General features: G+C 39.0%; 1 protein-coding gene across 2 annotated transcripts; it reads right to left on the bottom strand.

Moving 5' to 3' along the window:
* Positions 1-242: 242 nt before the first annotated feature.
* On the bottom strand, positions 243-27319 carry ap1m3 (adaptor related protein complex 1 subunit mu 3). 2 transcript variants are annotated; one of them, XM_072389066.1, is made up of 12 exons: positions 27086-27317; positions 20064-20220; positions 19702-19769; positions 19014-19144; positions 13273-13420; positions 11845-11971; positions 8561-8703; positions 6612-6683; positions 6154-6312; positions 4527-4652; positions 3874-3949; positions 243-1444 (listed from the first exon to the last, which is right to left on the bottom strand). In XM_072389066.1, exons 1-12 carry the CDS (start codon positions 27125-27127, stop codon positions 1422-1424), a joined length of 1272 nt encoding a protein of 423 aa, XP_072245167.1. In that variant the 5' UTR covers positions 27128-27317; the 3' UTR covers positions 243-1421. The 2 variants fall into 2 exon arrangements, with proteins under 2 accessions (XP_072245167.1, XP_072245168.1); XM_072389067.1 differs by lacking the exon at positions 4527-4652 and having other exon boundaries at positions 27086-27319.
* Positions 27320-27928: the final 609 nt, after the last annotated feature.

Here is a 27928-nt window from a genome sequence, read left to right as displayed (position 1 = left end):
TGTTCCCCAAAATGAAAAACTAACCCTCAACAAGCACTGAACTGTTAAAACATTTAAAACGTTTGAATATTCAGAGCTCACCTCACATATGTCCGGCAATGAGAGCATTTTCAGAGCATTTAATTCATCCTGTTACTCATGGATTTCAATTTGGTTAAACACACTAATGAGGAACTACATACAGAAACTTCCTTCTACAAAACAAATAAAGAGAGAAACAGTAATATTGCAAAAGAAGTTGTAAAAAAAATCTTTATTTCCAAATATATCCCTTTATCTCCTATGGACAAACAGTGGTTGATAAATTAATGACAACAAATGATAACACACTCCTTTAAAAAATCCCCACTGGTGTCTTAACTGGTCCCCACACGAGACAACAACATGATTGTAATAGAAGGTCGTAACAGCACATGCGGTTATAAAGATGTGATGCAATGTATGCACAACAAAGGGGGTGAAGAAAACTGCTCTAAGAGAGTAAAAAAAAAGACCAAAACACCAAAAAAAAAAACGGTTACCACTCAATATATTGTCACATCTTGTAAGAAAAAAATAAAAAGATCTGTACAATGCTCATTCCTTGAGTCACTGCCTCAAAGCTACAAAGCTGATTTCTAGAACAAGGACAAGGTTACAAGCCCCATGGGTCTTGGATATTATGTTACACTGTCAATGCCTTTGACAATATTGCACCTTATTAATCATTGACCTGCTTGCTGGTGTTCGTTTCAGTGCACTGGGGATTATACTCACAGTGTTAATGGTGATGATTTCCCCCCCCCTCCTTTTTTAGGGCACTGAACACGTCTTTGAGAGGGGTGACAAGGTAAAATGCATCTTCACGATGAAGATATTAAAAAAATTGCATACGAGGAATGAAAATGCCGATCGCTTAAGATGGTGACTGATTTAAAGCGGCGGTTGTGATCCGGAATGAAGCAATATATAATGTTTTCTAGAGGGGAAAGGGAAGAAAAAGTACAAATTCTAACATTTATGGCCCTTTTTGGAAAAATTTTTTTAAAAAAATGGAGTAAAACACAAAAGCTTCTGTATGCTGGCACAGCATATTAGTTTAAGTTCTCCCCATAAATAATGTTTGACATCACAAACTGTGCCGTAAATAAAGCTGGAGTTGGGAGTTCATTATTCATATTCTAAGATGTTTTAGTGGCGTCCTGAGGAATTTCTAAAAGAAACATCAGGTCAGAGGTGATGCAACACTCTTTACAGTTTGAGCTTAGTAACAAAGGAAGGGATGATGTCCAGTTTCCAGTCACAGTGGGGAAAAATTTCATATGTCCTCCTGCACCTGTCCTCGGCTGTCAGCTGCAGACAGGGAGCTGGAGAAATAGAGAGCAGAGACGAAGACAGACAGAGGGAGAAAATATCCATTCATCTAGCAGCATCTGTGCCCTTTAGTTTGTCCGGAGCTGGTAATCTGCCAAGAAATGTAACAGCAGAGAGTTAATGCACATCTTTCTTCCCCTCATCACCCATGCACGTCACATCAATGCCATCAGATGAACTATTAAAGACAATATCTCAACACAGGATTGCACGAGTCGAAGCTATCCACGAATACATTTTGCTAATAATTAATACAATTCACACTGAATGTTGTTATAAATTAACATCTAAACTTTGCAACAATCCACAATCTTTATTTAGGAAAATCAGATATACTGATTCTGATGATACGGATTATGATACCGATGTATCATAATGCTAATAGTCCCCTTGTAGTTCTCACTTCCTATGATGAAATGATAGGAGAAGTCTGCATGATAGCACATTATTTCCTCAGGTTTAAGGATGTCTAGAGAGGGATTTCTAATGAAATTTTTCTAATAAACACAAATGTATGAACATTTAAATCTACACCATAAAGCTGTGCATGGTGAGCACAAAGCCAGAACTGAATCCCAGGAACAGAAAAGAAAAATGATCATACAATGTAAGTTCACTAACTTAAATAAAAAGAGCAGCAGCAAACCTGGAGTTGACCTCAGAATTTTAGCTTTCCATAAAGAAATGGTTTTCTCAGTTTGGTGTTAAGAACTGGACTTGCCTGCAGAGAGCTCTGACCTTACCACAAGCACCTCTGGGACAAACTGCTGCTGAACTTCTGAAACTCACCAATGACATTCTAATGAAATAGTAATAAATATGACCCTCTGAAAAGACAAATTCCCCAAATTATCCATAGCTTAAAAAAATGACTAGATGAAAAACATCAGCATCCAAATTTAGAGTAAAAGAGACAACCAGCATCAGGGTGTGTATCTTTGTCTCATAATGTCCTGATCAGTGGCAGTCAAATATTAGTGATGTCATCACTCACTGCTGTATAGTACAACTGGGTGCCTGTTCAACAGTCATTAATAAGTTAGGACCTTCAGTCTACAGTATCAAGGTATTACTTAATCAGCACGAAGGTAGTACTGGGTGAAATCTGATCGAGACGGTCTCCCTCCCTGTGTCGCTGATGGCAGCAGTAAGAGAGGAGAAAGAATTATCTGCAGTCTCCCAAAATTAATCTTTTTTCTTTCATTAAGTCATATTCAACTTTTGTCCTCCTCACAATTCCTCTCTATCTTCTTTGCTTCCTTGCTGATGTTAAAGTAAAAAAAGAAAGCGACCTTGGCATTTGCAGAGTGGCACCCTGGGAGCCCCCTGGTATTCATGGATAACATCGAACCTCTGCAGCTGAACGTCCTACCTGACAGAGTTAGGTAATGAATAAGACTGATGTAATGGTGTTGAGTTTATGCCTGTGGATGGCAGGTATGAAACTTAAGAATGTTGGCAGTGGTCATGAAGAGAGCTTGGATCTCCATCTCCAAGTCATCTCTATTTGTGCCTAAGAAGGATTCTGCCGCGGTGTCATCAATATACTATTGTTTTAAGGTGACTATAGAGAATGAACTAAATCATGCATTTGTTTAAGATAAAGTAAACATGCTGTATAGATAACATGTCAAGTTAGTGAGCTGATGTGAGCTACAAGGCTACAGGCACTTCTTGGTTCTTGCTGTCCTTTAGGTCACCCTTGAGTTTGACAGATACAAGGTCGTTCTCAGGGCAGCGGCTGAATCTCAAAATCCCAGGTGGTTAGCATTGCTACACAAATTTAACTGCCATGTCTGTTCAAACAAGGACAACAGTGAAAGATTTAACTGAGCCCAAATAAAGCCAGCCAGTTTGTAAAGGTTCTGTCCTTGCATACCTTCACTGAGTCACTCTAAACCCCTGGTGCCGTGGCTCTTGGTCACAGAGCCAGGTAATGTATACTATGTATGTAATGTGGCTGGGTTCATTCAAGGTGCACACGGTGAATACTGATGCAGAAAGACATTCTGACTCTCATCTCTTAGGGAAAACATGTTTAACATCAGAGTAACCTCTGTTTCCCAAATGGCTTGGGCTCAAAGCCATCCTGCCTTTAAATAACAAAAAGTTGATATTCAAAAGCTGAAAAAAGAAACGCTAGACTGAAGCTCTTAAGTACTGCACATGCATGCTATGAAAATTTGTTACAATTCATATCATTTGTAAAGAGATTACGTTTTTTAAGCTGTCTGAACTTGTTCTGTCCTTCCCTGTGGGAGATAACACTGTCAAAGCAAATGTGGCCAAAACACACCAACACAGTCACAATGAAACAAAGTTTTAAACTATTATTATGCTGACCCAAGGATTGTTCTTACCTTGCAACTGTTTCACTCATGAATAATAACTATTTTAAAGAAACATTCTCCACAAACTTAGCATTAGACTCCCCTCCTATATAAAACTAGTGCCAAGTAGGTAATCATCAGTGTGAATGTTTTCACTGTTGAGATATATTTAAGTGCTTTCTTTTCTCACCTCCACTCTGTGTAATGTAGCGCACCCACGGCAACGCCTGGTAACCACTCTTCTCTATGATCTTTAGGTAGCGCACCTGTGGAACATCAGCATGCAAAATATCATTATCATATTCATTCACATACAAAAACAGAAATCAACGTATCGCCAGGTTTAATTCATTTTCCTAAACACCAAAGTTTCTCTTTTATAGGCTGAGACTGGTTTAGATCTTTTAATCTAAACTGAATACAAATAGATTCATTAGATCTTAAAATGCCTTTTTTACACCACTAACAACAGTTCCTTTTCTCATGAAATGTATCATTCTCAGGATGGTGATAAAAACTAATCATAAGTGTTCATTCATTTTCAATTTAAACTTTTGACTGGTACTGTACAGTTTATGTCATAAATATAAATTACTCATTGCAATTTCATGGGATCTGCTGAATTGGAAAACACAAGGCCAAAGTGTGTGTTAAACTGTGAAAATACAAGAAAAAAATCTACCCACAAACTTCCTGAGACTGAATGAGGGCCAGTTGTTTAGTTAAGTATCTCATCGCAGTACGCCCATGTGTGGAACTCAAGCTGTGTAATATTTAACTTGCAGGTAAACATGGAAGAAAGACTAAAGTGAGATTGTAATGGGTTTAAAGAAAAAGTCCTACCTGAATGCCAGAAACAGTGAAATAAGGGATCTCAAAATTAACTGTGATTGGTCTCTTTCCCTCCAGCTCATCACTCTCCACACTGGGCAGCCCAAAGTGGGCCCGCATCACATACTCCTTACCCCCCTACAAACACATAATAAGAACACAGTGAAGGTCACAATCCTCCCATTGCTGGGTCTGCTAAACTAATAAATTCAGTGTAATGTACAAAAAAGCCTTTCAGCCAACAAGACTTTAGTTTGTTTCGGTTATATTCCTACATGTGTCACTTCCATCAGGACTGGGTTATTTTGTCTGAAAACAATATTCATGGAAACAGGAGACAAGTCCCTTGTCATAAGAAGATTAATCAATTCATGGGACTCAGCGTCTGCCAAACGCAACCAATAAACAGGTTAATCATTCTTCAGAATATCATCTGAGGATTGAATTTGTTAGTTTGTACTTTGGTTTCATTTGCTGCACATCAGAAAGTGTGAGTTTTGACTTTAAAGCCTACAAAACTAAGGCTCCTTAATACTCGTCTGTCAAATAAAGACCAACTCTGGCAGAAGATTGTGCATTCATGCCGGACCCCGTTTATAACAGTAAGAAGCTGCTGAATGGTTAAATGATAGGCTGTTAGAGTCTTTGGTTAACTGGTACTTTTATAACCAAAAAATTATATATATCCTTGTTAAATTGCATTTGAAATGCATTCTTAAATGCCATACCTAATTAAAACTAAATATGTAAATGATAAATTCGTAATTTACATACAATAATTAAATACAAAACTGACTCATTTCTAAAAGTTTTGTTCACTGTCCCTTTTAGAATAAGGTTTCACATAAGTTAATGGAGTCGCAGGCTTGTTGGCTGTGAGCTCTGTTTATCATGGCAAGCCATGCTTTGCTTGTTTCCTCAAACTACATTATTAATTACTTGTTAACCATGGCTTCCTATGAGAATTTGTAGCTTTATGGTATTCAAAGGTGGAGAGTGCAAGAAAGAAAGAAAAATCTCCTGAAGAGTCACACACGAGCTGGATAACAAAATGTCATCGGTAATTCTTAACCCTCCTTGACAAGCTGAAGGTGTATTGAATTACTGAGGCGATATCAGAATTTGATAGATAAAAGGAACCTTGGCTGAATTTATGTGCTTTTTTCAGTCAGTCTGACTTTTGTTTAAACAGTCGTTAGAGCCAAGACTGTCACTGAAACAGGGAGGAATAGGGGGGAAAAATAGTTAAGATGCTATTATGTGTGTGGGGAGGTCGATCCCAATATGACAAACAGCTGCTGTCTAATACTTATCCAAACATTACATCATTTTTAGTGTGTGTAGACGTGCATCACTGTGATGCTGCTCTCCTTTTAAAGACTTTCATAGAAGTAGGAATGAATCAAAAATTAAGCAACACAATTGGAAATAAAAGCAAGAATTGCGCCACCTGCTGTTGGACTTGAAATGGATAAACGTGGTCCTCACATACTGTATTAAGCCCAAAGTGTCCTTACACAATAATTTAGTCACCCAATTATTTGAAGAAAGAAAATATTGGTGATAGAACAAGATGAGGTGGCCATTTAGCAGTGGGTTTGGTTTATGAACAGTGAGTTCGTTCATATGCCACACTAACAGGGAATGATTTGATGTTCCACTGCACGACGTTCCTCTCGGGCACCCACTTGGCGCTGCCTGTGCTGGTCTTGAACTTGGGTGAGTCAGCATCACTGGGCACCGGCACCAGAATAGACACATTGTTGGCAGTGGACCTGCTCTTAAACTGACTTCGAGCCTGCAGAAGGTGACAGAGGACAAGGTTCAGAAGTCATTTAATGACTTTACTGTAAAAAAAAGAAAACACATCTATATTAAAATCAAGTATATCCTAATAATTATGCAGTGTAGCTTGTAATTGTTACTGTTTGGCTGTCAAGACATCAAACAGATGGTAAACTGCAATCCACTTGAGATAGATAAGGTTTTATAGATAAATAGGTTTTAGTGGAGGGACTACAGCCAATGAGAAGAGGGCAATAGGACACAGTGGTTTTGATGTGTGCATATTTCTGTTTGTGTGTCACTCATCGTTACCTTCACTTTAATCTCCACACGGCTGTGAGAGAACTTTTCAATCACACTCTCAATCCATATCAGAGGCTTCACCTGTCAGGGACAGATCGAAACACAGGGTGGACAAGGTCAGAGGTATGAGCGTGGAGCCGAGTACATCAGCGAATACATCACTGGATGATAAGAGTGTACAAGATACTAAAACATGGAGGGCAGCTAACAACTGTAAACATTTTATTCTGGTTTAAGCACCAGAAGGCTATTTCACATAATGTTGAACAATGCTTGTCATCACTTGGTCACTGCATCCTGGTTTTTCTATATCTATGGTCCCTGATGGGTTGAGGGGGTGCAACCTGAGGCCTGTACTAGAAAACAGGTTCAATATATCCAGGTTGTCTTTAGGTGATATGGCTTCACAAAGCCTAAAACTGGGGATCTTCCTAAGTGGTACTACAACGCTGGTTATAAACTTGGTAAGTCAACCCAGGCTTTCTGTCTCTGGATATGTGTGTGCTCGTGTGTAATAGACAGAGTTGACAGCAAGTGACCAATCCCAATTATATATTTCTAGCAGACTGAAAAGCAAAATCACTGCTGCTGGCAAAGCAGGAAGCAAAGCTGACAAAAAAAGAAAAAGAAGGTCAACTGAGGGAATGTGTAAATTGATAAGCTCACATGCTCACAGCATGCACACGAACCCTTTTTGCATCATAAAATGAACAAATGGAAAATCTATTCAAAGCAGTCAGTTCAACATGCTCTGTTTCCATGCTTGTATGTTTTTTTTTTTCAAATATAGTTGTGGTATATTACAATGAAATAAAGCAGACAATTCCTTTCTTTTTTCTCCAAGAAGGGGGTCCAGACTGACCATCTTGTGATATCTGCCTGTACTCAAGACCACAAATGAATGAGCTATTAACTGAACCATATGAGGAAACAAAGTCTACATACAAGTATATAGAAAGAAAACACATTCTGTAATATAAGAGATTAGAGGACTGACTGAATATGTATTTAAGAAATCATTTTACCAGTGAAGACATTTTAGAAGTTTTAGAGTGCAGTAACACCAGGAGATCTTAACAGCTGTTTGCTCAACCTTAAAAGGTAGCATTTTACCACAGACATTAGCCTACGTCTGCTTCTTATATGGATGATTCATATAAATATTTGAGACATCCCAGACAGATGCCTGAACATCCCTCAACTTGCTCTTAATAAATGACTGAGATTTTCATACTATATCTAAATGAGTCCAGGTACCCATTTTTGTCAGAGCTCATCAATCAGCAATACTAACTGAAATTTTCTTTCAGTTAATATTTGCAGGTTGTGTCTATTAACCTGATGCACCAGCTGGCTTGTTTCACAGAACCATCTGGAAAGAGTGGAAAAAATGAGTGGAGCATCCTTCCTTCAAAGTCATGAGAGAAAACAGAACCAATCAGATGAGCCAATGAACCAAATGGAATCAGTCAGTCACTGTCACACCTAAAACCCGCCCGTAGCTACCAGATGCAGGATGCTGATTGGTCCAAAGTTTTAAGTTTCAGCCACAAGTGGATGGCTTGGAGCCTCACAAGATGAACCGTCTCATAACCATGCAACTCGTACAAAAATGTAGATGCTTCACAAAGTAATGACCAATCAGTATATTAACAGCACTGGTCAAAGGTTAAAAGATAAGCGACAAACCCTATAAAAAGTAACAAAAACTAATATATATATTTAAACTAAAATGAGTAAATAAATAAATAAAACAGGATGTCAGTTCAAATTGTGTGAAAAGTAAAGAAGGATAAATATATTTTAGCATCAACATTTGAAGTCGCAATGGATGTGCTTGAGACTTACAGTATGCACAGGGTAAATAATTCATGTGTTCTTGGCGCTTGTGGTATGCAGGTGGCATGGATATTTGTGTGTTATTCAAGAGGACAGATCTGTTTGTGTGCCCGACTCACTGTTGTGTTGAGGCGGTACGACATTAGCTCGCTCTCGCCATCAGGGGGGATGAAAGAGATGGTGCGGTCGTTCTCAAAGCGTGACAGACGGACACACTGATGAAACTTCACATCCTCCAGCTCTACAGTCTTGCTCTTCTCTCCTGACACACACACGCATGCACAAAAATACACGAAAAAGATTGAGAGCGTTCCATGCTGCCTTGGGGGGAATCAAGGTCAAGGTAATAATGACTGACAAACATTCACTCAATCTCACACACTCGAATACACTGTAGAAGCAGTGTGCTATGACATCCATCTGCCGTCCTCCTGTCCCCAACTGAACAATTCTGCTGCCACACACAAGCATGCACATGGTTTGCCCTCAATACCTGCTGCCATCATCTTCTTCCCCCACTGGAGCCCAATCAGTTGCCTTACAAACACAGTCACACTTGCACTAACACACGTGGAACGAAATGAATGAATATTGCAGGATAACCCAGAAAAACAAAGCAAAACAAAACACTTTTTTTAGCCATTGCTCTACCAAACACTACCACTAGTTTGAGGGAATATGACTACAGTGACAAAGTCTGTCTTAAATAAATAAGAGATAAAATGCTAGTTTGTTCTTTACATTTCTCATGTAACAGCAAAAGTGTAAATCTGTTTGTCCCTGCGGTTTGCACACCAAAGACGGTAGATATTAGTCACATTTGCATAAGCATTTCAAAGGTGCTCAACCATTATATGCAACTAACTAAGTATTTTCATGCCTGATTATTTAATTCATGATCATTTTTAACCTTGTCAGTTCCATAATTCAGTCTTTAGAATACAGAGGAATCTTCATATTACTTGCTTTGAACCCAAAAGGTATATGATGTTTTTCCAAATATTCCTCTCAGGCTGCAATGGACATTTGAAGAGGTGACCTCTTTAAAAGGCTACATCTGTAGTCTGCTGGAAAAAGCCCAGCATTCACCTCCACTGTGGTTAATGGAGGGTGCCGAGTAGTGGAAAACAGCTGTGGTGATTGTGGGTCTTCTGCTAAACTTGTTCATTTGACTATCGGTTTTGTGGGTGTTTGCTCATTTGTGTGCGTGTGTGTTTGTGTATGCATATGTTTGTGACATTTCTGAAAGTCAGGACTATAGGAGGTCTATATGAGCGAGGACACTTTCATTGTCAGGTAAATCAAAGAAGCCATTTAGAAATGTGGCCATTTTTCATTCTGTTTTTAAGTAAGTATCACAAATACAAGCAACATCACTCGCATGCAGCATTATCAACACAGACCAAGGAAAGGTCATATGGGACACACTGTGTCACTGCTTGGACCTAAGGGACCAGATGAGGAGGCCAGTGTGTGTGTGTGTTCATGTCAGCGGAGGATTGATAATGCAGCCTGCCCGGTGGTTCACCTTTAAGACCACTCTCACCTGTGTCGATGCTTTTAATGCACAGCAGTAAGCTCTGTGGAGTCTATCAAAACAAACCAGGTTACAATGACATTTGGTAAACATCTATCTAAGCGTTCTTTGGGTGGCCATTTAATCTTCACAAATGGGAACATTTTTTGCTGACTTGTGTTTTAGGTTGTGAAAAAAAAGAAAAATAAACATATTGATGTTTTGAATTTCATTTACACCTGACAAATAATTATATATATATATTAAAAAAAATCACCTAGCCTGTTATATCTTACAGACAAAATGAATAATTTACAAGCATGTTCAGTCATAAATCATTTCTGAGTTGAGTTGACACAAGGCCACCGAGTGTGAATTTCCACTTATCTTGGAGAGCAGTGGAAGACAATCAAATATTTCACACAAAAGACCATGTTAACTAACTCCTTTTTGAGACCATCGTAATTAAGTTCACTAGTTTGGAATTGGTAAATAATATGAATGTTACTTGACCGTTATCTATTACAGTCAACTCTTGTTACAATTCTGGACTTCTGCCAGTGGAGGGCAGCATTAAATGATTTATAATCTCACACTTTGGCTGCATCCAGTTGGGATAGGACGTACAAACAGTGCAAGAATAATAATTACAAATGATTGGGAAATGACATGTAAAAAAGTGTTACTACTAAAGATGAGAAACATTTTAATATTTGTATTAATATGCAGTGTGTGAGAGTGCGTTTGTGTTTGAACATTATTTGGGATCAGCATTTCTGTGGATTTGTTATTTCCCACACTGCAGCACACAGCAGGGGGGCTGTGGACTGCAACCACAGGATAGCCACAGACCCTCACCTTTCATCTGCAAGGCTGTAGCCTGGGGTGAGGATTAAATCAGAGGCAAAAAGACTAGATGGTGATGGTGTCTTTTCCCTTCAGTGAGGAAATGTAGGCTAAGAAGAGTAAGAAGAGATGGAGGATGTCTGGGGGTAGGCAAAGGAGGATGTAGCTGTGGGAAACACTGATGGAAGAAGTGAGTTGGCTGTGTGGGGAGGGGGAGCGGGGGGAGGGTAGAGGAAGGACGAGAGCTGGGATTCAGACGTATGAGGGTGAGTTCAAGGTGAGAGTAAGCAACAAACAGCTCTACCACCAAACAGCCAATATTCTTTGTACTGAAAGTTGGACATTTTTAGACCTATTTAAAAATAATATTTTTCATTCATGATGAAAAAATAAAAATAATAATATGCCCGTCACAGTTTGCAGGCTCTCAATGTCACAGAACATCAAATCTGGGCATCTTGAAATCATCACGTCAGTTATACACAACAGTCACTGTTTGCTTTGTATGAAACAAAGTGGAAAATGATCATTTCAAGGCCAGATCACAGACAACCACACTATACATTTATGATCATCTATGCCATAGGTGCGTGTACATCAGAATGTGCTTTAGTTACAGTTACTAACATACATGTCTGAACATTAACAATTCTAACAGTTGATACTGCAACAAAATCTAATTTTCTATAATCTACAAAGCAAAGTAACCTTCATTTCAACAGTGATACAAAGAACATATTTTTAAAAACTGCTCATGTTTTATACGTGTAGTTAAAAGGTTGCTGGAGCTGTACAGATAACCACAGCAAACACAAATATGGGTTGGTTTAAGATATAACTAGCATCAAATGTCCCTATTCTCACTTTGGCTGAATCTGTTAGATGTAATGTCTGTTAGATTTGGTAAAGCAGGACAAATGAGTTGAGAAATATCATGATCTAGCTTATGCCTTTCAGCACTTTCAGTACCGTCACTCTGTTGTGTCATAAATGCTCCCCATGTATGAACGATAGAAGGCACTGAATCTGAAAGGTACTTACTGCCAGTGATCTCAAACAGCACTTTGTCATTGAGGCCCAGTCTTAGTTCAGGCATCCCAGACAGGACCACTTTGAGCTTGATGCTGCCCACTATTTCACTGCGCAGCACACTGCCATTGGCACTCACCTCGAGACAGAACACAGAATCATTACATTTTAACATGAGCCTTTGTTCACGTTGAAGGAGTAATGTGAGAACCCTGAAATAAGCTGAATGCTGGGTTTGCTATTTGCAAATATAAATAAAGCTCAAGCTGCTTCGTGTAAAAATGTATTCTGCACCAACGCACAATAATCAGAATGACAAAATTCAAATCAACAAATCAACCTTTCAGCAGATACGAGCAGACTGACGGAGAAAACTGGAGGCTTGTTTGCATCCAGGGAGAGGAAATGTAGGTGAGGCACCGGTGTGTTAGACAATGAAGACAACACTTTTTAAAAAGTCCCTGCTCACAGGAAAGGAAGTTGCAACTGCAGCTTCACAGCAATGATCAAATGTCTTCCTCTTATTTGTTTCCTCTTTACTGATGAAAACCTGCCGCTGTGTGTTGAGCTGTCCCTGAACTGTCCTTTCAAGGACAAAACATCTGAGGGGAGAGTCGATTTGTATTTAAAGACTCAGCATGATCATGTACACAAATGTGTTCTGTTTCATTTGCTGCAGGACATTGTGGACTTAGAAGAAACCATAAAACCTCTCTCTGTTGTGAAGGCTAATTACACCACATTACCACAATGTAGTGTTATTGCCTATTTAAGCTCCAGGGACAGTAAAATGGAATAACTATAAAAGGAAAAACTTTAAAGACACATTATATATGCCCGCTTGTTTGGACACAAATATACTATAATCCAATTCCACCAGATGATGGCATGATTCAAAACCATTTTCAGCAGTCACACCATGAGGGGAAAGTAACAGTTAAAACCTCTACATATTAACCTCTACATTCTGAGCTGCAGAAAAAAACGTGATGTGCCCCTGATGTGTTCTGAAGCCTTTATCTAACGACTACTCATAGAACACAATGACACATAATGGCATTGTGAAAAAGAAGGGAGGATTACTGACATTAGAGCCCATTTCCTCAGTGATTCAATTCAAGGAAAGAGGAAAACTGTGTGGAGCAGTCAAAACAAACCAAGGTTTTCACAAAGATGATTTGGACACGAACACAAAGAAACTAACAAAGAGAATATTATAACCACTTTTAAGGGATATTAATGGAAATAATAGGTGTATCAATTGCTCCTTTTGGGTTTTTCTACTCTACCTTTTGTTTGACTTCTTGCAACTTTGTTTACTTTTGAAAAAACTACATAAATGTATATCTACTGAACAAATTAAACTAAGCTGGAAATTCACTCGTCCTGTGCAGCTTTCTTTAAGAGTTAGAACACTGAAGTAGCAAGCATTGTCCTCACCAGTAGATTTACTGACTCTATAACATCCATGAACACTTCATTTTTCCTGTATTTGATGCCCTCTGACCGCCAAGACACAGCATTAGTGACGGTGGCAGGTGGTCGAGGTGCGCCAACCTCTAGTTTATGGCCCTGCTGGGTGATGTACCTGAAAGACACAAAGACACAGAAAAGACGTTCAGCTGTGTCCAATGTCAGCCTGTAATCCTGCTGAGTGAAGTGCCAGTTCATTCATCACACCAGTGGAAAAAAGAAAGTTCATCGCCTTCATTAGAGTGTTTAAGGTGACATCATTTCCAAACTCAGGATAAAAAAAACAATAAAAACAGAAAAAGCTAAAATAAAATGAATTAACTAAAAATATACAGAATACACCTAATTCTACTGAGAAGGAAAAAGCTAATGTAATGTGAGAGGGTAATAAAGAAGGTGTGTGTTCATCAAGCGATATGAACACAATCTTTCTTGAGGAATGTTTTTTACTTCACATTAATTACACCTCATGACTTTAAATAAATTAGATGCTCTGTTGTAAATAAATTAAAGGAGCTTTGTTTTCTTTTTGTTGGAAGACCATTCATGGATGTAATTGGAAAACAGATTTACATAAATCCATTGTGACTGTAGTCATGGATAATGATGTGGCACGTACATTTGTTTGACTATTAAGAATTGCTTGAATAAATAAACTAAAGCAAACGTCCCCTTAAGAGCGGTGGACCACGAAGAAGCACTGAAACACTTTTAATGTGCTTACATTTTCAAAGGTTTACACATTTTTATTAGTAAATGTAGATCACACAATTTCAGAAACTTGTGATGGTGCACAAATTAAAATTGGTAACAGATTTGAAATTTCATCAGGCGCAACTGATCTGTAACAGCATCCATGTGATGTGCCGGGGACGGCTCTGACAGCTAACTCAGCTACACTGTGCACTTTGATTAGGCAGAAGCTACGAAGTCACTCAAAGGGACCACCTCGCTCTTAACAATGCAGGACTTTTAAGCCGACATACAATTCAGATGAATAAGTTATATCGAATTCACCCTACGTACTGCTGATAAAAAAAAGACAACCAAGAAAAATGCCGTGGAGTCCAAAACCGATTTTCTGACCAGGCTGTAAACCTTTATTTCTATGGTAAAGTTGGTCGTTATAACATGTTTTTACATAACATGTAATTATAACAGAATTATTTTATCAGAGGTGTCAGAGCCTGTTGTTTATCATTATTTCATTATCTAATATTTGTCAGGCCATGTAGATTCATACCAAGTAAATTAGTAAATGAATACATGAATGTATAAATAAAATCTAAGTAACACATTTAAATGAGTATTTGACAATTTTCAACAACAAGCAGTTAATAAAAAAGCTGACATTCTTGGACCATCTTTTGCAAACCCATCACTATGCAAAGTGGGTTGAGTGATGGTCACAGCTCAACGTGAGTCTGTGCAAATGTCCTCTTTAAGTTTCTTGAGCGGTAATTCTGTCTGAAGATGCTGCGGTTATAAAATCAGAATCTATTCAGTCTGGAAAATCTTCGATACAGTCCTCCTGGGCTTGTTTTCAGTCACAATTCCTGACATGCTTAATTTGGAATTTGGCTGCATTAATATACACTATTTACAAAAGGATGCAAAAAGATGGAACTTCAGAGCACACGCAGAGTGTGATAACACCTGGTGTTTTGGGACGTTTTTCATTTGGGACGTCATTTTGCCATCTGACAACGGAAACAGACAAAATTGCAAATATAAGCAGTTTTATTGGGAATTCAGTTGTATTAATTTACATTATAAGAGGCTACTGAGGGATGGGGAGAAACACAAAGCAGAATGCAAATGTGCAGTTAAGTTAGAAACATGCTAACTGACCTATAACTTTATCTAACAACATTTAGTACTTTAATACTCTGCTACTGCTATTGAAAATAATTTACAAATCTGTGGTATATTTCCTGTTGCTTTAGTTTTGAATTAACAGACACTTGACACGTTTGCCTTTTTCAGATCTCCTTTGTCATGCAAAGAGGAGGATGTGAGGATCGAGACCTGCATACCTGCCCAGATTTCTGAGGACACAGGCAGTCCAGAGAACTTACTATTTCATCTTTAGGAAAAATCAAGTAAAACTGAAGCAATGACTCCAACAAGCTACCTGATTTTAGCCCAGCAAGCTTTGAAACCTGAAGTGTTTCTCACCTCACATGCCATGTCTGAGCCCACCTCGCTCCACTGGCGGTTAGAATCACCAAGGCCCCATGATTCCCAGCCTTCATTACTGAGTAAATTCTTTCTAGCGTTCACATCAGCTGCACACAGTCATTCAATCCTTTAGTTATTTAAAAGAATATTGATTTTTTTTTTTAGCTTTACAAGTGTCCATAAGTTAATTAGTTATGAATTTACGTGCACTTAGCTCCCCTTAATAAAGTCTTGGATTCACTCAGAAAAAGAGGGGACAGCTGCACCTATCCTTATTTCTGAGAAACACACACTGATCTCTTGGTAGGAGGATTTATTTTACCAGTCCTTTCTTTCTCCAGGGACACCTAATGACTTGTCATGAGAATAAGACGGTGCTATACTCCGATAAACAGCATGTGACCGGGGTTGTTTTTATCCAAACACCTGCCTCCAATCACTGTTTACCTCATAGTGGTCTCATTTCCTTTGCAGGCCTGTCTGGGGTTTTGGTCTTTAAAAAATACTTTTCTCTGGAATATGATGTAGACTGGAACAGTTATTCCAGCTTGGTCTTTGACAGCATCAAAACATTTGTTTCATGTAATCATACACATTTTGAATTGTCCGCTTACATTATCATGCAAACTGGTTGTACTGTATTTGGCACTTGGCAGATGGGATTGAGGGATACTAAGCACTAAAGCTCATGTATTTACTGTTAATGGCTCTTAACAAAAACAGCATTACATTATCAAATAAATTACAAACGTGAACAGTATGCAAAGGACGGCATGAAAAAAAGAACAAATGGTACTTTAGTCGCGTCATTATAAACACACTGAATGAGTGCTCTTGACCGGTACTTGAACTGAGAGTGGAGAATTAGCTCATATTTCCTAAAGGATTTAATACAGATGTTGTGCAGCCACATGCCTTAAATCTGCTTAATTAAGCCATTAATTCTAAACACTGACCAGCACTCTAAAAGACAGTGGTCTCAACTACTCTACCTGCAGTAGTGTCATCTCACCCTTCAATCAATTTACTTCTGACCTTCTACCATCGCCTAAATTTGCTTCCCAAATGCAAGGTCACGCTACACTACTAATCTAGTGTTCAGACATTAATGGATTCTGTTCAGGTACCGTATCTGCATAAGAGAGCATAGTAACAGTAGAATTATTTTATAATTTGGTGTGGGAATGTGTGTAATTAAGGATCACTGTGTAGTGACATTATTTACGTGCTGTATGAGTGTGTGTGTGTGAGTGAGTTAAGGTGGCTTGCAGTGTAAAAGCACTTAGAGTGATCAAATAGATAAGAAAAGTGCCAAATACAGTCCATTTCCCATTTCCAGATCTGGCAGTTCATTTTCAGTCCTTTTCAGACCACCTGGTGAATTCAGCATCACTCTTTTGCTGATTTCAGCCCATCTTGAGAAACATCTTGCTATGGTCAATAACAACTAAGTCAATTAAATCTGTCATACCTGAAGAACTGTAGGCCTTTTCTTAAATATTCACTTCCCAAAATGTACGTATATTGAGTAAGATTTCAAAGTGACAACGGAACATTTTGTTGAGCTAAGCTGAACTTAAGCCCATCAAGAGTTTTGCTTTTGGTCACCAAGCAAGTCTTGATGTATATGAAGTCTTCATTCTTTGCTAATTCTTTAAATGTCTCCTGGAGGAAACATCCGGTTGGTTGTGCCTTCTGCACAGACGATAATGCTCTGATAATGAGTGGTGTGAGCAAAACAGGACAATAAAGTTGAAGAACAGCTTGCTGACAACTGAAGAATGAACAGTAACCTACTGTAAAGCCACCTGAAGCCAAAATGAATTGTTGATTTGTGTGACAGCTCCCTGTTGTCACTTCACCTAAAGTTAGAATAAAACTGTCAGCTGTAGCTGCTCTAAACTAACTTTACTGCTTGAGCACGGGCCAAGTGAAGCTAATGAATGCAATCGAATCCTCCCAAAGAGGCAGAAACTAGCAGAAAGGTCTTGTTTTCCCATCAAACGTAAATTTTCTTTCAAATGTCGATGAGAAAAAGTGCAACACAAACAAGTTAGAGATTGATTGACAGATTAAGGCAAGAGATTTTCCCCTTGTTTTCTGTCCCAGTTCCTCCCACTTACAGAGTCTTGAATGCTTGCTGACATGTTGGAAAGTCTGCAAGTGCTGAGAGATGAAAAGCTATGACAAGTGGGCTTAGGGTCGATGTTGGTTTGTTTTGCTGCTTTACGTGTTTCTGATTTGCCTCCTTCTCCTCAGAAATGCTAATGAAGGGATCTGGAAGTGAGTTTGGCAGAAAACTAACAAATTAACATAACAGCAGCAGTTGTAAGAAACACACACAATAGCCATGTTTCTCTGTACAGTCCTGACCTTACTAACTACAATGCCCCAAGATGACTAATGATATACTTTGTCTCTATATAAACAACTTCATCTGCATATTCGAAGATTTATAGAGACACGTGTGAACACAACATTTGGCACATGTATTCATGCAGTCTCACTTGCATCCACCCACACATACACTAACCCATTCAAACTCTCAGCAGGCACACAGTATTATAACGCAAGAAAAAAAAACTGTGCTTTTGTGATGGCTGGGTCATGAAAAGGTTAGAGAACTGGAGTCGTAGCCTCCAGAGGCAGATACAGTCAATACGTGTGTGTACTGTGTGTTGATGTGCGAGCGTGTGTTCGCACAAGACAGAGATGACAATTGTGTGTCTCCTTGGAGAGAGGAGCAGGGCTTTTCTCTGTCTGAGAGTCTTAAGTGTGTCCAGCTGACGGTGTCATTGTGTTTGAGTGCCAATAGGAGCCTGGTAATTATCAGCACTATTCAGACACTGAACACACAAACTGTACACATAAACACACACACATAACCAAAGCCAAGCCTCAGTGCAAAAACAGCAAAATATCAGTCACATTTTACCAGACAAAGCCCAAACACTCTTGAGACATGATACCATTTAACAATGCGCTTTGCAACAATGAATGTTTCAGTTCTTCAAAAGCCAAGTGGATAATGCCCTCAATGAGCCCATGTTACTGTGTGCAGAATATAGAGTGAAAGTTTAACCCTATTTACACCTATAACACAAACATGGCTGGAACCAGGATGCTTCAAACTTAATCATTTTGGGTTTTTATTCCCTCTCCACTGCTCACTTACTGCATGAAATTCAAAGCTGACAGAAAAACTCTTTTCCTGATGGATGATACAGGCACCACTTGAGCAAATGTTGTTACATTACATTAACATCAATCTGGAGTGTGACAATTACTTCTTAATTGGTGCAATCTGAAACTTTAACCTTGTCTGTTCATCAGCCTGATTTTTAAACACTTTATCTGATGCGGAAGCTTTAAAAAACAAATAATAAAAAGCAGCTATGGCTTAAAGTTTGTCAGGATTACCTGCTCTTATCTAAAATACCACATGTTCCGAGCGAATATGGTCTTCAACTTTAACATGCTAATCACCACTGCATTGAGGATGTGTGGCTGTGTTATACTTTTCTTACTCTTGCAGGATCTTGCTCTCAGTTGTCTGGGGAAATCCAAAATCCATCACTTCATCCATCAGTTCGTACACGGTCACAAAGTTGTCACGAATGCTCTCCTCCTCAAGCTCCTTAAAGTACTCCTTAAACACCTACAAACAGAAGACAGATCTGCTTTTAAATGATCTGCCAGTTTTTTGTTTTTTTTTGTGCTGCATATATAGTGAGCATCTACTGACAGTAATTACATAAAGACAGGAAAACCCGTAGCTACATGCTTTATGTTGAATAAACATTCAAGAGATTTGTAGCAAAAAACAGACAAAGGAATATGATTTACTGGTACAGTTTATGCTGTTTGATTGACTAGATATAACTATAGATTGCTACGATTGAAAATATTAATTTCTGGTATTTAGGTTTGAAGCCAGCTAAAGCATCAGTTTAGATTACAGTTCAAATCGAAGGTGACGATGACAACAGCACTTTTACAAAAAACATTTACATATGCAATGCAACAAATTTTTAAATACAGACAAAGGTAAATATGCTACGAGATCAAAGGATAAATAGCAGAAATGGATTGACCGAAATAAATTATGAAGTTGAAGAAATTAATGAGAATCTGAATGAAAACATTCTGAGTTACTTTTCCAGCATTTTACTAAAAATTAAAGATAAAAATGATGGTCTCACATATCAGACTCACCTGTACTATTTTATAAAGGAAAGAGTACACAAGAGCAGCATTGGCATTCTTCTTAGTCATCGCCACCACTGAAGAAAGAGCTGTTAAGAAGCAGCATTATATCTAAGAATGGCACGAAGCAATCAAGCAATTAAGAAAACCGCTCGCTGTATAATGCAGTACCCTGGAAATCCCAGTTACTCACAACTGTAATAACCCACATCTGCAATATGATGCTGAATTAGAAACGTGTGAGGAACTCTGACTACACAGTATATGTGGTAAATTGGTGAATTTAGATTTTCAGAGCATCTACAGAGAAGGCTTGTTTTCACACAGACACACCAAAGGACAAAATTGGGAAATTAACTCTCTTTGGATACAGTAAAGGTTGCTGTGTTTGATCCACATGAAGTGTGACGAGCCGTGGCTGACCAGTGGCGTCATCTCAGCATCTTCCTCCCTCTTCATCAGGATGGGCATGAAGTGGTCAATCTGATTCATGTCCATGTTCCCCATGTAGTTACGGCAAATCAGGACCTAGAGAGATAACACGAAGACAGAAAATACTGAGGCAGAAGGCAATATTACGGAGGAACGACAATCATTAAAGATTCATAGGCTTTGGCTTGGATAACAAATCTGCACTCCAGCTTAAAGATGCTTCAGGAACCAAAGAAAATAAAAAACCTCTCCAAGCTCAGCTCCAAAGTAAATGTGCAAGCTGTGTCTCAAGCTTGGAACCTCTTCTTTGTAGCTTAATGGACTGATAGGTACCTTATCATGAAAGATGAATGACCAGCTTCTCAACGCGAGAGAGGAATTGGAGCCGACTCTGTCCAGGTCCATAAGATTATTACTCTGAGAAATCTAACAAACCATGTGGTGCCAATTGCCACAAAAAATACAGAGTTTTGTATTTTGCTTGCATTCAGACAAAGCAAATGCTATTATTTTTAGTAACTCCAGTTGTGTAATCGTATGGCATGGCAGCAGAATGGGATGATTTTAATGTGCCAACATTAATTCCTTTCCCATAATGATGAATTACTGACATATTTCTATTTGTCCAACACAACAGCTCAAAGGCCAGTTGCATTTCTTTCCTCAGAGGTTCTTTGTCGTACTTGCAAATTGCATCAAATCATCTTTTTCTCAGTGATTTCATCCAAAAGTGACAACAATTCTAAAAAAACATAAAATACTTGAAGACTTGAAATAAAGCTAGCTGTGGGATGGTCAGCTACATTTGGACATGTTGATGTTAACACTGCTAAATGAACTATTTAAAAAAGGATCTTCTTATAAACATGCATTGTGTTATTCTGAGACCAGTGTCACCACACTGTGAAATCTGAATGCCATTAGGGAATTCAGTGAAGAACTTTGTTCACAGACAATGGCTTTCAGAAGGGTTCCTGTGCCCATGCCATAATTTGCACTACAAAATGGTGTCCTTTAAAGCGGTGCCACCGGAGCACCTGAGGAGCTCAGTGAGCCTCGTTCCCTTGTTAGTTTTCAGCCTTGTTCAGCCTTGATAACAAAATCTCCAAAGTCTTTGCAATTTTAAACTGGAAAATGTTGTTCTTGAAATGTAGAAATGTTGATCCTCACTTAGTTTCCCAGAGTGGCGAGCCCCCCCCCCCCCTTAACTTGTGAAAGACTCAGCGTGTCTGACATGCTCTTTTCATTTTCAATCATGTTTCTGATGCGATGCAAGTTCGTCCAACTTAGTTGTGTATTTGAAATTAAATTTATGGTTTTAATAAGTCCCAAATAATTGAGTCTTTGTAAACTACAACAGGGCACACTTATTAGCAAAGGGGTTCGTCATGCACGTGAGTGATGGCAGTAACTTCATTCTTTGGTCTGATCCTCATTCGTGACTGACGCTGGGCTATAGGGCTGGGCAGTACATAACCTTTTTCCTTCATATCAATATTCTTTTTAACTATATAAAATCTGACAATACTGAGGTAAGCATGAAACAGATAATATCCCTAAAGCCATGGCAGTGTGCATAATTGTTCTCACTCACAGCACAGCGGTGCATGTGGCTGTATTTGTGAGTAATGATCTGTCAGCATGTAAAACCTAAAAACATGAAGCTCTGTCAGCTGAAAATGACGCTGTGCAGAGATGAAGGTGACAACTGTAAGTATATCTTCGTGGTGCGTTTACCTATGCCTTGTACATCCTGAAATCTACGTCAAAGCCTGTGTGACTTTACGGCACTCCAACAGTTAATATTTGCAGAAAAACACTCAGATATGTCCATTATGTTTGACCGATCTGTGTGAAAATATACATATTTTTTTACTTTTTTGACACTATGCATAATTTGGCTCAGAAAAAGCACTCAATTCTTGATTTAAATAGAGACACAATCATACATGCACGCGCCTAGATGAGTCAGCAATCTTACTAGACTTCGGGAAAAAGCTTCTATGCTTGAGGGATCTCAATGAAACTCTCTCACAGACACACAATGCATCCCTCCTTCTTTAATAGAGGAGTCTGTTGCATACGGGTCACACAGGGGCAGATGCAACAAAGGCAGGAGGAAATAAGAAATAAAAAAGTGACATTCCAGCAAAGTAAAGTAATCTGGGGCAGAAAAGGGATATGAAGAGGCCAATGCTCAGGTACTGTGAAGGGATGAAAACCACCGAGAGAATAGTTCAGAGGTCACTGGATAAAGAGAATGAGATATAGACACATCCTTGTATCAAAAAGAGCTGCAATATTGAAGGCCCTGAAAAAAAAAGTACCCAGTGATTCACTTTGTAGTTCTGAAAGTAAACCTTGATAGATAAAGGTAACCATCAAAAAAGAATTCCTCAAACTAGTCTGAACAGCAGGTCCACTCTCCAGTGTTGTGCTTAGTTATTCCATCAGAAAGAATCTTTGAGGAAACTGTCCCTGATAAAGCTGTGTTTGGGCTTCTTATGCAGCAAACTGTGAAGGCAAAAGTGGTGTCATAAGTGTCTGAGCAAAGAAACAGCCCTCAAACCCACTGCAGAGCCTGCGTCCAACAGCCAATTAGAACGCACGCCTGCACAAGATGACTTATCTCTCCAGCACAGAAGGGGGCAGCAGTTTATTCCACAGAAGTGGAAGCAACAGTATTCCACGAGAGATCCCAGAGCACTATGTAGATGAAAAAAATGTGAACAAAACAGTGTTTGCTTTTTATCACAACTGCTTCATTAGGTCACCATAGAAATTTGTGTGCATAAACAGAGACAAAAAAAACCCAGTCGGACTAATCTGTTTCACTGACAGAGGCTCAACTGATTTAAAGAGCTGCATTAGCTAAAAAAAAGATGTTGAGGTCCAACAGTGCAGGCGGTGGGCTACACACCAACAAAGTCAAGAGAGACGCATGCAGACGCTCCAGATGTTCCCCACAGCCGACTGACGGCCCGATGCGTAAGAGCCTTTCAATACACAAAGGAGACGCAACCAGCAGGCTGACTTTGGCAGTACGATGCATCAATCCATGTAGCATCAGTGTTAATGGACAGAGTTTAATGTTGGTTTAAATGTGTAGAATATCCATCAATTAGAAAGCTAGCAATTATTAACAACACTGACAATAACCATTCAAAGGCGTTAACCAAATGTGTTTCCAAATGGGATGATTAGCTGCTTTGTCTTCCGTTTTAGATAACTGGGTATCAACATGGACAAAATAGGTAATATTACCATTAGAAATGAAAAATTTAATCAAATAATCAAACTCAATGAATGAGTCAGCTGTGGTCCATTTGAAAAAGTGTGCTTGTGCTGATGCATTGATCAAATGAATTTAACTACACTTAAAGAACTGGTCTAAAACACAAAATGCTCAACTCAAGCAGCCTTCAGTGAGGGCATGAAGAGCGCTGCAAAGGGTTGAAAGGCAAAGTGATAACTAACTCAGTCATGGTGCAGTCCATTAACCTCAGAAACAATTCCCAGATCAATGATTCAGTGACACTATCAGTTGCTCTCCAATTGGTCCCTGAAAATTAAATCCAACACATCTTTTATGACGCGCCTTGAAAAGTTTGACTACTTTATTCTTCATTTCACAGTTTCTCATTCCCCACTGTGTGTTTGTTTGCATGTAACGTGTCATTTACCAAACAGCAGCTTGCTTTTGAGAGACATTTCAGTTGGACAATATGAATGTGACAAGTATCAATTACAGCCTAGATAGCTGCAATCAAAAATGTGAATTTAAAAGGCTGCTGTTTCAAGTAAAATTTATGCGAGAGTCAAAACATCTGTGATGTTTTGCTGGTTAAAATGTGTGTCATATAAAAAAAAAAAGAAAACATCAGATAGTGTAGAGCATTCAGCAAAGCAGGACACATGAAAAAGAACACCTCGCACAAACAGAAGATCTATTCTTCAAAGCAAAACAGAGCTACTTAATAATGCAGGTCACATTCAAATCGAGTGTGCATATGTTACAGCTGAGCAAGTCACTCCACTGTCTGTTAAAAATACACTATATCAAGGTGAGCTCTTTGGCTTCACAACTAATTATCATGAGGTCACGCCTGGGAGCATGCTAACATGTTGATGTTTAGAAGAGCAACATTCATCACATTTGAAGCATCCTTCTGACTTTAGTGTCACTGAACAAAGATATTTGACATTCAAAAATGTCATAAAATTCCTTTCATTAAAAGGAAAAAAGATAGAGAATAATTATCAAAACTATCAACTGTTTTAGCAGCAAAACAAAACAAAAATAGATTTATTAAAGTATGGTTTTCCATAGACAAATAAGACATTTTTCCAAAATGTCCCGTGAAGACCAGCACTAGAAGATCATCGATAACTGAGCTGTACTCAAAACTGCATTTTCTCCAGCAGCACAAGGCATCTTCTCACTGTGGTGATCCATTGCTGCTTAAATCAGTTCAAATTTATGCTATTGATGGCCTTTAAAAAATAAAAAAAATAATACTCAAATCACAGTCAGGATTTAGAGGAATGTAGTTAATGGGATTCATACAGCAATGAGTGACTGTTTTTCAGTGTGTGAAATCAATAGGATCCACTCACTGCTGACCTTTAAAGGCAAACAGCAACTGGGAAAGTCTCATTGGAGTGTATATCCCGAAGGCAAGCATGACCAGAAAAAAATCTCAGCAAAGCTAATGTCACTCTGAATCATCCATCAACACTTTGGGAAACAATCACAGTGCAAATCTCGCTGAGTCAGTCCAGCATCAGTCTGATTAATGGACGTGAAGAGACAGCTGTTGGGATTAACTGTAGTTTACTTGTGGATGAAATAATGGCACACTGAAAATCACAAAAAGATGCCACAGAGTTGATCCATCATTTAACTTTGTGAGCGGTCACAGTGCCTCATCAACAGCAGTCTATAGTGACACATGCAGCTCTTTGGGGCTTCACTTGGAGCCTGTTAGCGTGCTAACAGTGATCTAACATGCTGTTCTTTAGCATGTTCTTCTTAGCATTCCTTGTTAGCATTAGGGGTGGGCGACCATGCCAAAAAATCGTTTGGGATAAAACCATGATCCACAATGCCACAGACTAGCTTTTTCCACTTGTAGCACTGGTGTTCCACAAAATGTATGAGCTCCATTTGAAATTGTTGATTAGGTTATAACAGAGCCTTACTTTTACCAAAAGCACTACCCGGGTAGCTTGGAACTGCTGGATATGAAGCTGGCTATTGACAGCCACCTTTTTGCTTATGTCATCAAACTTAAACTAATTGTGGGTGAAAAGTACATTATAAAAAAAAACAAAGTGTCAAATGCAATTATTTGATGATTACTTATCGCTCATCAAACTAAATCTGAGGATGTTAAGCTTGACTTGCGATCACATTTTAGGCTGCAGCTGACCTCCGCAAAAACCTCCGCTTCACCATGTTCAAATCTTAAAAATTCTATCGAGAAGCACTTGGAACAAATGATACCATGCTGATTTCAATAGCCTGACATTTTGGTCTGTGCAGCAGGTCCCAGAAGCCAGTCATGTGTAGTCTGGTGCCCAGGAGGTGTGCGGGAAACGGCCAGGCCCGATGGTGGAGGAGTAAAGGGCGGACGTGGCTTCCGAAGCAGCCGTGTGTCTGAGGGCTGAAGCGGCCCGTCTCTTTATACATGAATGGTTTGTTTTACTGTCTCCAAGCTAGCCCAAATGAATAGTTTCATGTGCGATATCATTTTGAATATTTCAACTCTATTCCACACTTTTGCACTTTAGTGATGCAATTTTAATTTCTTCTTTTATTTCTGTAATAGAGGACCTAGTCTGGTCAGGATAGAGGCAGAGGCAGGGTGAGAATCGCAGGTGAAGCTCTGTCGACTTGCCCCAGGCAGAGATAAATAGATAGCAAGAAAGCTAGAGAAAAAACCTTTAATCTGCACAATCAGACATCCAGGCTGTGAGAGACGAATCCTTCTCCCTGATGGGTATTGTTGTCAAGCAGATAAAGATTCTTCTTCAATTCCTTATGTTGCCTTCCTAGTGACTCTAGAAATGCTTAATCATTGATTAAACTGACAGTTACCTTCACGAGAGCTTTGAATGTCAGGAAATTGTGAAAATGCAAGTGTAAGAATTCCATTAATGACATATTCAAAGGTTTTGTTAACTTAACAGTAGAGTTGGATCAGGTAGTAGGGCTATCCATCTAAACTGATCCCCATTAAAGCTATTAGAAACTAATCAGAAAAATCGTTCAACAGTTCCAATAGTAAAACTGAACGAATTCAGTCTCATTCATGTGAATTTTTACCAGCTTTTTTTCATGTTTTGATGATTATAAAACAAGCAGTGGACCGTTGGACCGTTGGCCAAACACAGCTGATTGCAGACGCACTGAGGAAAGAGATGGTTTCTAATATGTTGTACATTCTTAAGTATTAACTGTCAAATCAAGGAAAATGGCATATTAGATTACTTATACATATACATACAATGTATACAGTCTCTTAAAACGCTTTTCCAATGCACTCCATCCTCCAGACAATTTCTCAGTCGCTTTAAATAAAACACTGCCTTTTATTATGGCTAAAGAGTGAAGATATAAACTCTGAAATAGGACCCATGGCGTACAATGAGGGCTGCATCGCTGCACAAGAACAAGCACTCTGTGTTTACTGAACATCAGTGAACGAGTTTGGCAAGTTGCAGTTTCTTTTCCTGCCTGCTTCACGGCAGGGTTTAAGAGCTCATTCAGCACAACGGCAGCAAGTTTTAGTCAAGAAACACAACTATGCGGGCATTTGACGTGCAGCGGCAGCGCACGTCGATAAAAATGGAAAATAGCTTTCAATAATGATACTCTCTCAAGTTGACATACTCTTCCTTGTGGCAGGTGCTTCCTTGATAATGTCAACTTCCCACCAACAAGTCGTCACAAACTTACCTTTCCCTTCAGATCGAGGATGAATATCGCCGACGCCGACATCTTGGTGGAGAAAAATCTTCGACAACAAGAAGTAGGCAAGATAATATCTGGGTCTACTGGAAGATATGGGTCACATAAATAGGATAAAAGTCGCTCCCATCATCCTCCTTTCTCCTCCCCTCCACTCTCTTTTAGTCGAAGCGTTTCGCTGCAACTCGCTGCCTTTCCGGACCGGAGCATCAAACTCACCATGATCACGGAAGTACAACTTCCGGTTGTCAGGCGACTGTACTGCCTTCTCCCCGTTCCTTTGAACATTTAATATACCTTTATTTTTTTCTTTCTGTTTATGTATTACTATGAAAATATTGTAGAAGGGGAATAAAAGCTTGGCCTTTTTTAAGGATGTAAATTGAAAGAATGTAAAAGCTGAGTAACGTTCTGGAGCTCATTAGGCTGGTTGGCAACGGGACATTAATACAGCAATGATAGGGTGAAGATCTTGTACCTGAGGACCCCATACTTACTGAGTCAGTTAGACTTGATCACAGGCCTTCCATCCATTTTCAATATGTTCTTAATCCAATTCAGGGTCAAGGCTGCCATCAGGCTAAAAGCAAGGTCGCCAGTCCATTGCAGGGCCAACACAGAGACAAAAATGACACAACTATACACACTAAATTCATTCCTTTGGACAATTTTTCTTTCTTGCACGGAGAGAAAATGCAGCCTACATACAGAGAGGCCCCTGCTAGGATTCAAATCAGAATCCTCTTGCTGTGAGGCTCCCAGGACCTCCACTTACTAATATGTTTAAGTTAGCCAGAGTAACTTCTAAAAAGATTTTATACATAATCAACT

This window comes from Leuresthes tenuis, unplaced genomic scaffold (assembly GCF_036924035.1).
Source record: "Leuresthes tenuis unplaced genomic scaffold, fLeuTen1.0.hap1 SCAF_7, whole genome shotgun sequence".
Classification (NCBI taxonomy): domain Eukaryota; kingdom Metazoa; phylum Chordata; class Actinopteri; order Atheriniformes; family Atherinopsidae; genus Leuresthes; species Leuresthes tenuis.
Note: the sequence above shows the minus strand (reverse complement) of the source record. Positions and strands in the feature narration are given on the sequence as shown.